Genomic DNA, 15,688 nt, shown 5'->3' with positions numbered 1-15,688 from the left:
CGGCGTCGCCGTCGTCATTGTTAAGATCCCCACATTTGCATCTCGGATGCTGGAAGGTCGATACACTTGTTTAAAGACCGGGGTCTGTCATTTAAAGTGGCTGCTTTGTGCTTTGCTCATGTTTCATCCCAAGACCAGTCGAACGCAGATGAGAATATAGTGCAAAAACCGTAAAAAGTCACATAAATTGTTGCTCTTTGCCAAGGTTCTTTTTAATTCAGTGATTAAGTTGTCGAACGTTTCGGTAGGAAGTTGCTGCTGAAACAATCTCGTTTACGTTACTTCGCCGATACAATACCTTTTCATCTTCCCCATTACTACACGGCAATCGTTCGCATCTCCTTCTTCAGTATAGCTTAAGGCTTTGAACACTTTAAGGCAATAACGTCCTTGAACATGGCGAGTTGATACTTGGGGCTTTCCCGCTCCAAACCAAGTAATTATTACAGTATTTCTCTTTCCATAGCTTCCAGTACTCGGGGATCTCGCCACTTAATTGACCTCAAATCTAAATGTTGCGGAAACAATGATGTCTGGTGGAATAACATTGAAAATTGTGATGTTTTAGGCGGCGAGGCACCGGAAGTTGTTTTCGCTCGTAGGCATTCATAGACGATGAAGTACCCTTTCGTTGCAACATGCAAAATTAGATGGCAGAGAGAACCTTGAACGAACTTCATCAATCAATGCTTAATCTGGCTACTATAACTCAAGATACACGAGGTGAACGCTTATTTTAATGTATAACTGTATGTGTAGCATAAATTGCAAAGCCGTTACAGAACATAAGCGTGCATATAAAGAATGTTTGGCAAATTAGCATATTATAACCTTAACAGTTAAGGTATGTCTGCCATTTTGAACAATCAAATCCAGCCGGTGTCAGAAACTCGTTTGTCCAGTTTGGCTATGACGTCAGTGCTTTCTCATTGGCTCTCAGCCAAGCCTTTTGTTCTTTCGCTTTATAAGTGCGACACCACCCGGATGGTTGGGCGGCCAGTTAACTCCACCGCAATATACACATCTCTCTCTTAAAACAATACCTCCTGGATTTATAATAAAGTATTCTTCCTCAACCATCCCCCTAACTATCCCCCCTCACAGCCCTGCATTTCATTAATCCCCTACGTACGTACACCTACTCAGTCTGCATATCATTTATCCCCCACATACACCTACACATCTTTCATCGTATTAATTCCCAACATATACCTACACAGCAATACATCTCATTAATCCCCTCCATATACCTACACAGCCTACATCTCATTTATCCCCCACATATACCATCTCCCTCTATTAACTATGCATATACCTACACAGCTTTCATCGTATAAATTCTCAACTTATACCTACGCAGCCCACATCTCATGAATCTCTGACGTTTACCTTCACAGTTTGCATTTCATTAAATCGTTTCTAGAGTCATAACTCATTATATTCAGTGGTTATCGACTCATGTAGAACCAAGTGATCTTCAGATATCTTGGAACAAGTAAATTCACTATGGCTATTGAAATTATCCGTTCATTTGTAGCCTGGGAACAGGCTCCCGGTTGGGTTAATGAGTTTAGTGCGAACTAGCCAAGTGTGGTCTAGGACGAGCAGGGAGAGCCGAGAGGGAAGGGGGAGCGCAATTCGCGCAAATCTTTTTTCCGCGCTTAACTGTTCGCTTCGCTAGCCGGATTTTGTTTTCTACTCCCCTGCCAGATTTATTTCCGCCCTCGCTGGGAGCCTGTTCGCAGGCTACTTCACTTGTTGTGTGTTCAGCCGTTCGAACGGATACCGTAAGGAACGTTTTCTCGTGAGAGGTCACATATTTGCCTGTGAAATTTTGTGTTTGAATCAGCAAAGTTCTTCTTTTAATGACGCGTTTAGGGTCGAGAAAGTAAAATTGGCGATCTACGCGTGATATGGTGAAAAAATTCTCCGTGACGCTTGATTAAATAGAAAAATTCATCGTGATGCGGGATTGGTACCCCACCTTTGCCACCCTCCGGTAAGACAAGCCTTGTCTTACCGGTCTCCGGCCAAAAGTAATTTCATAAAAAAGACGCTTCAGACGGGCGAGGAAGGCGAAAAACCACCACAGATGAGTCGATTAACGTTTCATTTAACTTCATTGGGATACTCAGACCGAGATGTAACTCAGACATGTAATTTTCAGAGCTTTATTCATAACCCTCATAGATTCTGTTCCTTTCATATAAACAATTATTAACCACGAACACATAGAGTGGTCTGCCTGTGATCTCCACGTTTGGAATGCTTTGAAACGGGAGCCCTTCTTGTTTGATGAATGAGACTTCACAGCAAAGGAAATTGTGAAAAGAGAACCCCCAATGGTTTTCTTTCCAGTCCTATGTTAAAACGTGTTTCACAACTGAAAAGAAGAAACGATGTGATTGCATTCGTGTGTCAATTTTCATCTCTTCGCGACTTCGTATTTGCTTCCGTTTTCCGGCAGTGAGGAAACTAAATATCTTTCAACTTTTTGAAAGGTAACAGCGTGTAACTGATTTAATCGATACAATTGTGAGTTTTTGAAGATCTTTGATCAGGCAAAAGCCGACAAATGTTAGAGAATTCTGCACATCAATATTTATTCTCTTAGCTTTTTTTTTTGCAGAATCTCTCTACCGTACCTTTGAATTGACTTGTCAACTGTCCGAAATCCTTGTTAGCGAAGCTGACTCCTTTATTTACAAACGAGAAAGGTGTCAAAATGTTGCATCCACCTTTTGTTTATATGTATTCTTAACACAATGTATGTTATGCAGCTTTTGTGTACACTTAAACGCTGTGTTGACAACTGCGCGACACAGTTTTCGAAGCTGATTAAACCCGGATCACGTGAACATCTTTGACAAAGGCTACAATTTGATTTGATGAAACTTAGATCACGTGAACATCTTTAGCAAAAGCTAGAATTTAATTTGGCATCAGTTACATATCACAAAGGCTACTAAGGTTGAGACCCGCGGCAAGATGATATCGATCTTTCGAGTTTTTGTTGCACTAAGTTTAATTGCCCTTGTTCTGGGTCATGGCCGACTTATCGACCCAGCCAGCCGGAACTCGGCTTGGCGATACGGCTTCGACACACCGAGGCAAGACACAGACAATGAGCTGAACTGTGGAGGGTTTAATGTCCAATGGTCCACCAACAAAGGCAAGTGTGGTGTGTGCGGTGACGCGCACCATTTAAAGGAACCCAAGTACATCCACCCAGGAAAGTACGCGACAAAAACCATCACCAAGACGTACAAAGAGGGGCAGGATATTGAAGTCATCGTGGATGTTACCTCCAACCATCAGGGCTACTTTACGTTCAGTGTGGGTGAGATCGGAACTCCTCCCATTACTCAAGAGAAGCTAAAGTATGTACTGAAACAGCCCAATGGCAAAACCAAGTGGCACATAAACTCGCAAGGAAATGACGTATTCAAGATCAAGTTGAAGCTACCCCGCGGCTTGACATGTGAACACTGCGTGATGCAGTGGTGGTGGAGGGTGGGCAATAACTGGGGCTGTGATGGGTCTGGTAATTGTGGGATGGGCAAAGGACCACAGGAGACCTTCGTAAACTGCGCTGACATCAGGATCACCAAAAGTGACGGAAGCGTGCACCCACCTCCTCCAACACAACCTCCGGCTCCTACCCAGAAGCCTCCTAAGCCCACAACTCAGAGACCTACAGAGCCTCCACCAACCAACGCCCCTAATCCGGGGGGATGCAAAGCTACAGGTCACTTCAAAGGAAACCCTTCCATGGATGATTGGTGCAAAAGAAATTGCGCCAACGGTTACTGTCCACCCACACATTGCAAGTGTGAATAGAGCCAAGAGCCGTCAATTCAGTTAGTTAAATGTACTGCCACAGTTAGAAAGCGAAGGCAGGATCTGTAGACTGGACAATGCAAACTTTGAGTAAAGAGATTTAATTAACGTACGGCCTTTTCAGTCGTGCTGTTCCACCTGTATCATACATAGATCTATAGCAAAACATGGCAATAATAGGTGTAGACTGAGAAGTGTCTTGTTTTATCCGAGAGTTGGTGTGTTCATTCGGGGAGAATAAGTACCAGGTGATGGCCAAACACTGCCTGAGCCAGGAATTCTCAGTAGTACTGACGTTGCTAAGCAACATATGGTGCTACCTTTATTTTGCTCAATACCTGTGAATGTGCTCAACATGAGTGGATAATAAGACTTGCAAACTGCAGGCTTTTTGGGTGTTTAATGCGACGAAGATTTCACAAAAACAGATCTTGCTCTCCTGTGAGAAATCATGCCATTATCAGCCTCCTGTACTTCCCTCCTTTATGACAACCTAAAATGTTTTGCGCTACACTCCTCAATGACGATACCGTTGACGCCGTGATCACAAAAAAGTCACCACGATAGTCACCAAAATTTCACTAAAATATAATCAAACATGGACGTACAAACACCCTCCTCCGATTTGACTACCAAACAGAGTTCCTCAAAAATCGCTCAAAATGTCCGAGAAAATGCGGATGAATAGGAGCGTATCGATAATCTTCATTGTCACGGTTTTGAGTAAATTTATAACCGCCGAGGCGAATTCAGAAAGCTGACGCCTCGAGAGTTAAAGAAAGAGAGAATGATTTTTTTTTCCTTTTTCGGGTAAAAGGGTAACGCTGTAACTATCACCTTTACAAGTTCCCTATGGTGGTTTAGAAATTGACATCTATCAACTTCAAGTTGAAAATTCAGCGTTTAGTCGTTGGCCACAACTTTGATCGATTTTTTTTTTTCGCGTCTGAATCGTTGCAGAAATGAGATCAAATTTGACAACGGCATTTCGCCGGTATTAACGAATCTGGCGGACGTTTTACTGATTCTCTTCTGAGTTAAAATAAAAATATATAAATTACAATATTTAGAGAGGAAGCCACATTAGCCTTGGCTGGTTTTCATGCGGGTCCCCTATCCTGGTCGAATTGAAATTAGAAGTGTTAGGTTTTTAGGAGAGAGGAAAACCGGAGAAAAATCCTCGGAGCAAGGCAAGAAGCAACGACACAAGCGCTCTCACCACTGCGCCATCTTTGCTCACGGCGTCCTTTTCCTCCATAAACATACAAATAAGACCATGTTAATAGCTCAACGGAAATCAGCTGTGTATATCTACTCCGTTCTAACACGGAATACTTATTTAGAAACCATAAAGGTGTGATTGCCTTGTGCAAATCTTTTCGTACGTATCTCAAACAACACAACAGTATTGTTTAGCATTTTTGACGTATCTGCTCTGTGTTTACTTTCCCTTCTCAACTGTTTCAATGTCATACATGAAGTGATATTCAATAAAGGCATCAACTTAAGGTGGCTCAAAACAGTTTCCAGCACTTTTCAGACATACAAATTTTGATAAGCAGGATAAGACTAAACTCTTAGCAAGTTTAAAAAAACACTCTACATGGAGTTCAGTGCCGTCTTATATTTTCAAACATTTTAGAGTGGCTCTTGCCATGAATTTCGAGAAACTGCTGGAGTTGGAGAGACTTAAAAAAGCAACTATGAAACAGAAAAATACTTCTATCGTGATTACTTTAGTTCTGGGCCTACAGTTCAGCGGCGTCTCTACTTATACACAAAACTCTTCTCAAGTTTCAAAGTCAATTGTTCATCCTCGATGTTGTTCTGTTTTTACCATCTTGATATTTAAGGTTTTAAAATCATTTTTGTTGGATGAGCAAATGTGGTATTTTATTTAAATGCCTTCCTATTGTCGCATTTTGAGGAAAGCGTGATTTGTTGACACAATCTCAAGTGAGAGGAGTGACGCGTAGGCCTTTCCACAAATATCCGGAAATGTTTGGAGATAGTTAGAAGTTTCCGAGATATTTATAAAATATTAAGATGTTTAGAAAATCTGTAGACATCTAGAAATATTCATAGTTTTTTTTGACTTAGTCCTGTGTTTTTCTCGCTATTTTCTGAAACAGTGCTCAGTACGCTAGAAGCAAACCAGTTTAGCGATTTTCTTCTCGAAAAATATATTCCATATCACTAAAAAAGCCATAAAGCAGCAGGAGCCCATCACCAGGTGATGGGCTCCTGAAAGCAGCAATTTTTGAAAATGGCGGATGCTGGTAACATCGAAGCACCTAAATCTTCTTCCTCAACTTCTGTTACTGCAAGAAAAATTTTGAAAATTTTTTCTTAAATGATTCAAAATCGGTGTATTTTTACAATAAAAAAAGAGATATTTAGAGGGTTTACCGAGATATTTAGGATTTTTTTTTGCGATATTTAGGGAGAATTTTTGAGTATTTGCGGAACGATACTAAGGCGATTTTACTTGGGTTGATGTTTGTAGAAAGGCCTAGTGACGCGACTGGAAGCTTGCCAGCCGTGATGTCCGGTGGGAAAATGGTTTACTTTGTTTTCGCAATTTTTTTGACGTATCAACATATTTTTGGAAAAGCCAGCAGTAATCTGAAGAGATTGCCCAAGATTTGTGGGGTAAACGGATGAAATAATGCTTTCGATTAACTTGTTCAATTTGAATTCAACTGATATTGTCTATAATACGGCAACCTATTTGATTTTTTAAAGACGTCCTGAGATGTACCTCTGACAACATTACATATTTTTTTGTTTATAACGAGTGAGTGAGCAATCCTCTCTATTTACTTTCTGCGGTTTAGTTTTTGTTAACAACGAATTCATGCATAAGCATGCTCACAAGATGTTTGGAGAGCACGAAAAAAGCGTAAGAGTTGCTGGAGGTGCAGTCGAGTGCAACTTTATCTTCTTGAGTCTTCTCCAAGCTTTCCTGAAGTACTTCATAACTCAGTTGCAAGTGGAAATGGCCAAACGAAGCTAACTTTGCTCACGCTAAGACCGTGCACCATTGGATTATGCTGAGTGCTTAGGTATGCACTGCGTTGCGCGGCTCTGCTAGATATGTAACAAGAAAAGATATAAGAGAACATCACATCTTGCGAACGTAAATTCACACAGAATGATGATAAATGAGATGGCGGAGTTTTAGCCTGGTAGATTTACGAGGAGATGTATTTTCTGTCATTACCTCAGGTATAATCGAGCTCGACAAAGAATTCCGAGCTGTCCAGCATAAACTGCTAGAACGGACTCCTAGCTGGAGAACTCGGAAGTCTTTTCCCGAGTATGCCTATGTCACTGCCAGAAAAATCATCTTCTCATAAACTCAAGTGGTAATTGAGGGTGTAAAGGTGACCTATTTTTCCGGAAGAATACGTGTAACTTCAGCGAATACCGCTGAAAAAGTAGTTGTTCAGTTTTTAGTCACTAAAGCCTTAGTCAAACGGCGCATGATAGTCGATAATAGTTGATGATAGTCGGTGAAAATTCGGAGAGAATCATTCAACTATCATCCACTATCATGCATCGTTTAGCCAGGCTTTTAAAGACTTATCTAACCCTCCTTTCCCCCATCCCACCCCACCCCCCTTCGCTCACAAAACCCTGCATATACAAAAAAATGCTCCTTGTTTACCAATGATCACCTGCAGTCAGGTTTAGGATCAGCTGTGTGTAACTTGTGAACGTTTTCTCTGTGCCAGAGTGACACTCTTATTTCAAGCCATAAAGCTGGGAATACATAGTACAGAACTTCTGTTTATATGTCTTTCCTACACTAGACAGCTTTCACAGAATTTTAAACGTGCTTCTTCTGAGTTTACCTTCCATAACACAGCTGATTCGACGTGGAACATCACGTGAAAAACTTCAAAGGCTATAATTTGAAGTGCTATCTGTTCGAGATTGCAAAAGCCAAGAAGGTGCCGAACCAAACGCACTCAAGATGACAGCGATTTTTGGAGCCTTTGTTGCGCTTAATGTAATAACCTTAGTTCTAGGCCACGGCAGACTTATCGATCCTGCAAGTCGGAACTCAGCTTGGCGTTACGGCTTTGATACGCCAAGACACGACACAGACAATGAGCTGAACTGTGGCGGGTTTAGCGTTCAATGGGACACTAACAAAGGCAAGTGTGGAGTCTGTGGAGATCCGTACCACTTCAAACCGGGCAAAGCGCTGTACACAGCCCCTGGAATGTACGCGACAGGAACCATCACGAAGACGTACAGAGAGGGGCAGGAGATTAAGGTGCTGGTCGACGTGACATCCAACCATCAGGGACACTTTACGTTCAGTCTGGGTAAGATTGGAAAGCCTCCCATTACACAAGAGAAACTGACGCACGTTCTGAGGCAGCCCAATGGTGATACCAAGTGGAAAATCAACTCCAAGAGAAATGAGGTGTTTGAGATCAAGCTGAAGCTTCCCAGAGGCTTGACATGTGATCACTGCGTGATTCAGTGGTGGTGGAGAGTGGCCAACAGCTGGGGTTGCGACGGGCCTGGTAACTGTGGGATGGGTAAAGGAGAACAGGAGACCTTCGTAAACTGCGCAGACATCAGAATTACTAAGAGCGACGGAAGCGTGCCCCCACCTCCTCCAACGGAGGCACCGCCTCCTAAGCCCACAACCCAGAGACCTACCGAACCTCCACCAACCAACGCACCTGATCCAGGGGGGTGCAAAGCCGTAGGCCCTCACAAAGGCAACAAGGCTATGGATGTTTGGTGCGTTAGCAATTGCGCTAAGGGATACTGCCCCGCGTCTATTTGTAAATGTCCGAAGTAGACGGGATAACTGTGAAACCATCAATTTCTCGATATTATTAAAAAGGGAGAGGGATTATCTGTAAGCTGGATAATACACGTTGTAACAGTAAGGTGACGTCATCATTTCAATAAATGAAGACTCAAAGTATTAGGGTTTAGTGTATTTCACTATTTTCATGGGGGGTGGGGTGTTAGAAAAGCAATGCATGAGCTAGTTATTTTACTCTGTTCTCAAAAGCTGTGGGATGCGAGTTTTAGCGTTTTTTGACGACGATAGTCATTATTTATATGTTATTGAACAAACGTGAGGTCCATATTGGAGAAATATTGGTCTCGTTCTTTTTTGGAGGTTTATGGACCGAGCCGAACGCGAGGTCCATAAACTTGCAAAAAAAAGAAACAAGACCAATATTTTCCAATATGGACCGAACAAGCTAGTTCCATAAGGTATCTATTATAATGGCTCTTTTTAATCTGCTGATTAATCTGCCATCCTCTTCTCGGTAAACGCGCGCGCGAAAGGTAAGAATTAATTTACGTTCGTTAAATGAAATTTTCCTCGAAACATGAAGGTAAAATAATTTCTACTTAAGAAAAACTGTTTATTTTGTGCCATGAAATTGAAAACGTAATTTTCCGAAATCAGTTCATGACAGGAGCCATAATCGGGGACGGATTCTCTGATTATGGCTTCTGTTCATAAGCGGTCCATCTTAGCGGTCCGTGTTGCAAAATTTGAACCGCTGAGGGAACCAATCAGAATTCTCCTTTTCACCCCGGAAGGGTTCAGCCATTTAATAAAAAAACTCATCTTTCACGTTGTTCCAACTGTTACAATATATGTACTGACGAAGTGTGAATAGTTTCATGCGCGAGTTAATATTTAATATATTGGAATAAAACTTAGGTGTTTCAAGTTCCCCTTACACATACCTACAGTACGCTTTTACCGACCCTGAAAAAGGTCCTGGGGAAATCTTTCTAGAGGCCCACTGGAGAAATCTCCAAATGGCTAATTTCAAACCCTAAAAAGGCCCTCGCACCTCCTCGCCACTAATATACCTTTCAGCCGTGAAATTTTGAAAGCCTCTTTAAAATCCTACATGACAGTTTATCCTACTCTTTTCCATGCTTCAACTCTTGAAAACCCTACCCTTTCATACACATCCAGCCTAAAAAAAAAGGACCCTTTCTGGGAACCTTCCTGTTTTGACCTTTAGGGAGCTTAAGCAACGACGACGACGACGCCGAGGACGAGGACGACGCCAAGTCAAAAATGAATTTATGTTTTACCAGTGAAATTCGCAATTGTCTAGATCTGTTTAGTAGGCCAATGGCTCTAAAAACGTGCTCAGGCGGCTAAATATGCATTTACAGCGTTCAATTCAAAATGGAAATACGAAACATTAGCCGTCGTCGTTCGTGTTCCTCAGACCACGCCGAACTTGGTCATTTCACGTTGTTGTTTTGCAGTGAACGGCAAAGAAATGTACAAAGATTTATAACGCACGTGCACAGCCACTGTTCTGCTCATTAAGACTTTTGTTTGGTGGCGTTCTCGTTGCCGTCGTCGTCGTGATCTGCTTAAGGTCCCTTATGCTATTAGGATTACTCCCGAAGTACCCCTCACCCGCAGTTCTTGCTTGGCTCAATGCAATGAGATCAGTTATTCGTTTCTACTTTATATATTTACTGTGAACAACATCTTAAGTCAGATGGTGCAGAAGACGTCTCATCTTTATTAGAAGTAAATCAGACCAAGCTACAACCAAATACTCAATCTTCAAACAAACATTTAACGGATACTCGATATAACAACTTTTAAGTGTTAAAACAGTGAACAGGGGTTTTCAAGAACAGATACAGTTGCTAGAAGGGCAATTACCCAGTGCACAGTTGTTCTGACACCATGTATTCATATGAGATTGCCCGGTCCAGCTTCCTGTGGCTTTGCACCCTCCAGTAGGAGGTTTTGGTGTTGCCGCCGAGGTAGCTGGTTCTTGTGTCGTGCCTACCACTGTCATCATAGGTGTATCTGGGTCGGGCTCCTCCGTCGAGGGAGCCGGACCTCCTGCTGGTACGATCCTGATGTCTGCGCAGTTCACAAAGGTCTCTTGTCTCTTCGCCAGTCCTTCTCCGCAAACGCCCTCGTCATTACAACCCCAGTTGTTGCCCACTGTCCACCACCATTGCACCACGCAGTGATCACATGTCAGGCCTTCTGGTAGCATGAGCTTAATCTTGAACACTCCATCCCTGGAAGAGTGAAGCGGCCATGTGTTGGAACCATCAGGCTGCAACAGAATGTGCTTCAGTTGTTCTTGAGTGATGGGACGCTTCTCCACCTTGCCCACGCTAAAGCGAAAGAACCCTTGATGATTTGAAGTGATCTTAACGCTGACCTCGATCTGTTGTCCTTCTTTGTATGTCTTGGTTACGAAACGGTCCTTCGCGTACCTGCCAGGGTAGACATACCTCGGGTTTTTAAGATGATACGCATCTCCACAAACGCCACATTTGCCTTTGTTCTTACTCCACTGGACGCTAAAGCCTCCGCAATTCAACTCGTTATCTGTGTACTGCGCTGGACGATTGGGAAAAAATCTCCATGCGGAGTTTCTGCTGGCGGGATCTATCAGCATGCCATGACCGAGTATCAAGGTAACCAAGCTTGCGCCAATGAAAAGACGAAAGATTTCTCTCGCTCTCATTGTCTCCAAGTGTGAACTAGACAAAGCTCTAGAACAAATGAAGCTCACAACTTTCTCAAGTGTTAATTTGGTGATTCTAAACTTTTTACACGACCAGTGTCACGTCAAGCAAACAGCTGTGCTTTATGACAAAAATATTTGGCGAAGCGTAAAAACTGGGAGGGCTTTGCTCACAATCGCGAAGTTGTTGGTCAAAGCTGTATAAGCAAGGCTTTTGTGTCGTAAGCTTCTTGTACAAATGCAGCGCGGTTTGTTAGCCTTGTATTGACGTGCAATATTTATAGAGGCAGGCCAGGAACTCAGTCGCCTGAACAAACTTCCCGCACGAAACATCTTTATGAAAGCGGAAACCTTATATTAATCTCAACTCCAACACTTGGCGAGTATGAATTGCCCAATATCAGTGCTAATGACAAAATTAGAAATACAACTTGAAAATGATGTTCAAAATCATGATATTAGCTATCGGTTAAAATAACTATTTACAAGACTGACTAAGTTGAGAATTCCGTAAACGAAAAAATGCAGAGGTTTTTTTGTTGTTGTCTTAATGAAGTAAACTACGAAACTGTTGATGAAAACTTAATCAACTTTGAAAACGGCCATGATTTTTTTCCCTTAATTTTGAAGTATTCTAACCTTTTCATCCAATAGACATTTTAGGACGTCTTAAGCTTTTACAAAAACTAACATTAAGAAAGGCTACAAGCCCCGTTGGTTCGTCAGCCACCTATTTAACGAGTCGTTCACATTTGATTTTGCCTAGGCCTTTCCACAGATATCCGGATATTTTTTGGTATATTTAGAAGTTTCCGAGATATTTAGAAATATTAAGATATTTTAGATATTTTAGGGATATTTAGAAATATTCATAGCTTTTTTTGGCTAAGCCCTGTGTTTTCCTCGCTATTCCTTTGAAACAAGACTCAGTTTTATGCCAGAAACAATCCAGTTGAGCGATTTTCCCACTCGCAAAAAGTATTGCATATCAATAAAAGCTCTAAAAGAGCAATTTTCGAAAATGGCGGATGTTGGTAACTTCGAAGCGCCTAAATCTCTTCCTCAATGCCTAATACCGCAAGAAAATTTTGAAAATTTCGGCCTAAGTGGTTCAAAATGGGTGTATCTTTACGACAAAAATAAGAGATATTTAGAGTGCTTTCGAGATATTTAGAACATTTTTTGTGATATTTGGGAGATTTTTTTTAGAATTTCCGGCAAGATATTGAAGCGATCTTACGTGATATTTGTGGAGAGGCCTAATTTTCCCCGAAGGCAGCCTTGTAAGGGCATTTTGTTTCAAAGATTATCAACAAAAGCCCTTCACAATGCCTTCAACATCGCTCTGAACTATGAGACAGGTCCGAAGCAGGGTATTGATCTACGGGTCAGGTCTTAAATAGGGCATCAAATCTTTGGTCAGGTCATAAATAGAGTTGGGAAAATCACAGATTTTGGTCTTAAATAGGGTAAGAGGAGGCGGGCTGCACACCCCCACCCAATTTTTCTAGGAGTTCCCCCAGGTGCTAAATGTGTTAAATGCACTACTCTAGCTTTAATCAATGTGTTAATTACTTCATTCATTCATTCACTCATTGATTCACTCATTGATTTACTCTTTCTTTCCTTGCGTTTTTCATTCATGGTGAAATCCTAATATCGGTGCAGTTCACAAAGGTCTCTTGCGTCTTCCCCAAGCCCACTCCGCAGTCGCCGTCCTCATTTTAGATTAAAATCTAGCTAGCCATTTTGCTTGACTAGTGTCATGTCAAGCGAACAGCTGTGTTTTTCGACAAAAAAATATTGGTGAAACGTAAATACTGGGAGATCTTTGTTCAAAATCGCGAAGTGGAAGGATGGTCAAAGCTGTATAAGCAAGGCTTTTGTGTTGTTTGAGATTGTAAGTTTCTTGGGCAAATGCAGTGCGGTTTGTTAGCCCTGTATTGACGTGCAAGATTTATACAGGCGGTTTAGGAACTCGGTCGCCTGAGCAAACTTCCCGCAGCAAAGATTTCTCAGTAGAGCCGGGAAACCTTATATAACAACACTTTGTAACTAGTATCAGAAGCATATCACCTAGAACTAGATGATATGCTTCTGCTAGTATATATCGGTTATTGTCCAAGCGTGAGGTCAAGATGGCTTGTTATGGACCGAGACGGAGTCGAGGTCCATAAACACGCAAAAAAAAAGAATGTATGAGGCTAATGTCCAGCCATCTTGACCAAACAAGCTTGGTCAATAAAGGATTAATTATATGGAAAAAGAACACTAAAAGATACTCGGGTAGTCAATCACAGCGCCGGATTCGGCTCATCCTGTCCGCTCACGGAAAAAATAAAATAAATAGTAATATTCCAATATCAATGCTGATGACGAAATAGGAAATACAAATTGTAATATTAGCTATTGGTTAAAGTAACTATTCACAATGGTGAATGAGGTTAAAATACCTTCAACGAAAAAAAAAGCGGATGTTTTTTTTGGCTTAATTTAGTCATCTTCAAAACCGTTGATAATGACTTGATTATCATCGAAAACGGTCCGGATTTTTTTCCCTTTTTTAAGTAATTGAACCTTTTCAGCGTTGTTAATAGACATTTTAGACATTTACGAACGTCCCAAGATTTTACAGACAAATATTTGGAAAGGCTGCGCGTTACATGGTTCATCAACGTCCCATGTAGCAAATCGTTCATATTTTGTCCGAAGACAGAGCCAGCTTGTTTGAAAAATCATTTAGAAAGCTCCAGCAATTTTGTCGTACTTAGAAATTTGCGAAAATTCAGATGTCCTCAAATTAAAGGTTAATAATGTTCTAAAGTGAGAAATGCTGGACTAAAAATTGAAAGACGAGATGACTATAACTTATAACACAGTATTCGAAATTAGCTTTAATATACGGAAGAAGTTTAATCTCCTACTTTGAAAAACAAGCCGGCGCAAACTACCATCCAGTGGTCAGCGTTGAATTTTCTCTGCGAAGGTCAGTTCATACTTGCTCAGTTGATAGTGTAATTTATTTTCCTGGGCGTATTCACTCGGTGGTGATTTTATATGTTGGAAAGCGCTTTCAACCTTTCGATCAACCGGAGCGAGCTGAAAATAGCGAGAGGGGTTTAACGTGGGTAATCATTTATCGCGTTGCGCGCGCTAGTGGTATGTTTTGAATGCCGTTTTTGCAATTGGTTTTACACCCAGCTGTTCCTCTCAAACTTTTTAAATGTCATATGCAAAGATGTAATAGTATTTTACTACCATCTCTTTTTAAATCAAATTAAAATTTTGTGAGAAACATCACTTCAATATGTTTAACTACACTTCAAAAAGTAGACCGTGACGCCCTCATAAATTTTTTCAATTTCAATGCAAATTGGTCATGTTGTCCGCCCGAAAGTGCAAACATTGGAAATAAGACAATGCTTGGAAAATCGGCTCGTGGGAATTTCTTAGTTTAGTGGAAAACGCGACAGGTCAAAATAGAAATAAGCGTTCTTTCAGATCGTCCCGTACTTTTCGTCTATCAAGTTTCTCCAGGTAATGTTGTAGGCGACATTTTAGGGGACTGTGCGAGGAATATTTCTGTGTAAATATTGTTTGGGTGCTGACCATTTGCATAACTGCCCACATTTTTTCATGGGTTTTTTGTTGGCTTAGAACGCTAGTCTCTTCTCCAATAATCACTCTTTTGAATTTTCAGCGCGGCAGAAGAGTAATACAACCAGTGACGTCATAAGACTGTTTTGGCCGCGTCAAGATGGCCGCTAATTTTGGGCTCAATCAGCCAACTTCGAAAAAGCAGGGCCTTAACATGGTGTATGACTTTCATAGTCGTTCGAGTTCATTCCGGTTTTCCGTATGTGGCTGGGTCCCAAAATCTTGCTCTCGTTTTAATGGCAACTTTCTCGTGGAGTTCTGGTCAAACCCGGAAACTTTCTCCACCGCAGAGGCTTAAAGGTTTTTTTTTTTCGGGCGGGGAGTCCGCTGAACGATATGAGTGCAGGCGCAGGGTTACGTGAGGGGCGACGGTGCATGCACTCACCTCGCACGGCGGCTTTCTATAAAGAACCTTTTGAACCTTTGCCTCGTAGATGCGAGCACGTGGCGTAGGAGGGGTGGTAAAACCATGTTTGCAAGCTGGAAAGAATTGTTGTCACATGCATGGCCTTATACGCCAACCGCGCTCTAGATAACAATGATGATGAAAAAACAGTTGTATGAAGGCCGTCGATAGGTTTCATCATCTTTCGCGTTTCTCTCCTCCTAGTTTGACCAGGGCTGGGATGACAGTCGTTGGCACTCTCTATCATTCTTCTAGTGAGGCATTTAAT

At 41.7% G+C, this 15,688-nt stretch overlaps 3 protein-coding genes across 3 annotated transcripts; 2 read left to right on the top strand and 1 right to left on the bottom strand.

Annotated features, from left to right (window-relative positions):
• Positions 1 to 2,923: 2,923 nt before the first annotated feature.
• LOC110056078 (uncharacterized) lies at positions 2,924 to 4,028 on the top strand. Its single transcript, XM_020762516.2, has one exon. It carries the CDS (start codon positions 2,989 to 2,991, stop codon positions 3,838 to 3,840), a length of 852 nt encoding a protein of 283 aa, XP_020618175.2. The 5' UTR covers positions 2,924 to 2,988; the 3' UTR covers positions 3,841 to 4,028.
• Positions 4,029 to 7,766: 3,738 nt separating this feature from the next.
• Positions 7,767 to 8,794, top strand: LOC149111379 (uncharacterized). The gene has a single exon (XM_089292842.1). It carries the CDS (start codon positions 7,820 to 7,822, stop codon positions 8,663 to 8,665), a length of 846 nt encoding a protein of 281 aa, XP_089148968.1. The 5' UTR covers positions 7,767 to 7,819; the 3' UTR covers positions 8,666 to 8,794.
• Positions 8,795 to 10,365: 1,571 nt separating this feature from the next.
• On the bottom strand, positions 10,366 to 11,620 carry LOC110056257 (uncharacterized). The gene has a single exon (XM_020762719.2). It carries the CDS (start codon positions 11,355 to 11,357, stop codon positions 10,497 to 10,499), a length of 861 nt encoding a protein of 286 aa, XP_020618378.2. The 5' UTR covers positions 11,358 to 11,620; the 3' UTR covers positions 10,366 to 10,496.
• Positions 11,621 to 15,688: the final 4,068 nt, after the last annotated feature.

This window comes from Orbicella faveolata, unplaced genomic scaffold (genome assembly GCF_042242905.1).
Source record: "Orbicella faveolata isolate gen_17 unplaced genomic scaffold, um_ofav_v1 contig_24, whole genome shotgun sequence".
Lineage (NCBI taxonomy): Eukaryota > Metazoa > Cnidaria > Anthozoa > Scleractinia > Merulinidae > Orbicella > Orbicella faveolata.
Note: the sequence above shows the minus strand (reverse complement) of the source record. Positions and strands in the feature narration are given on the sequence as shown.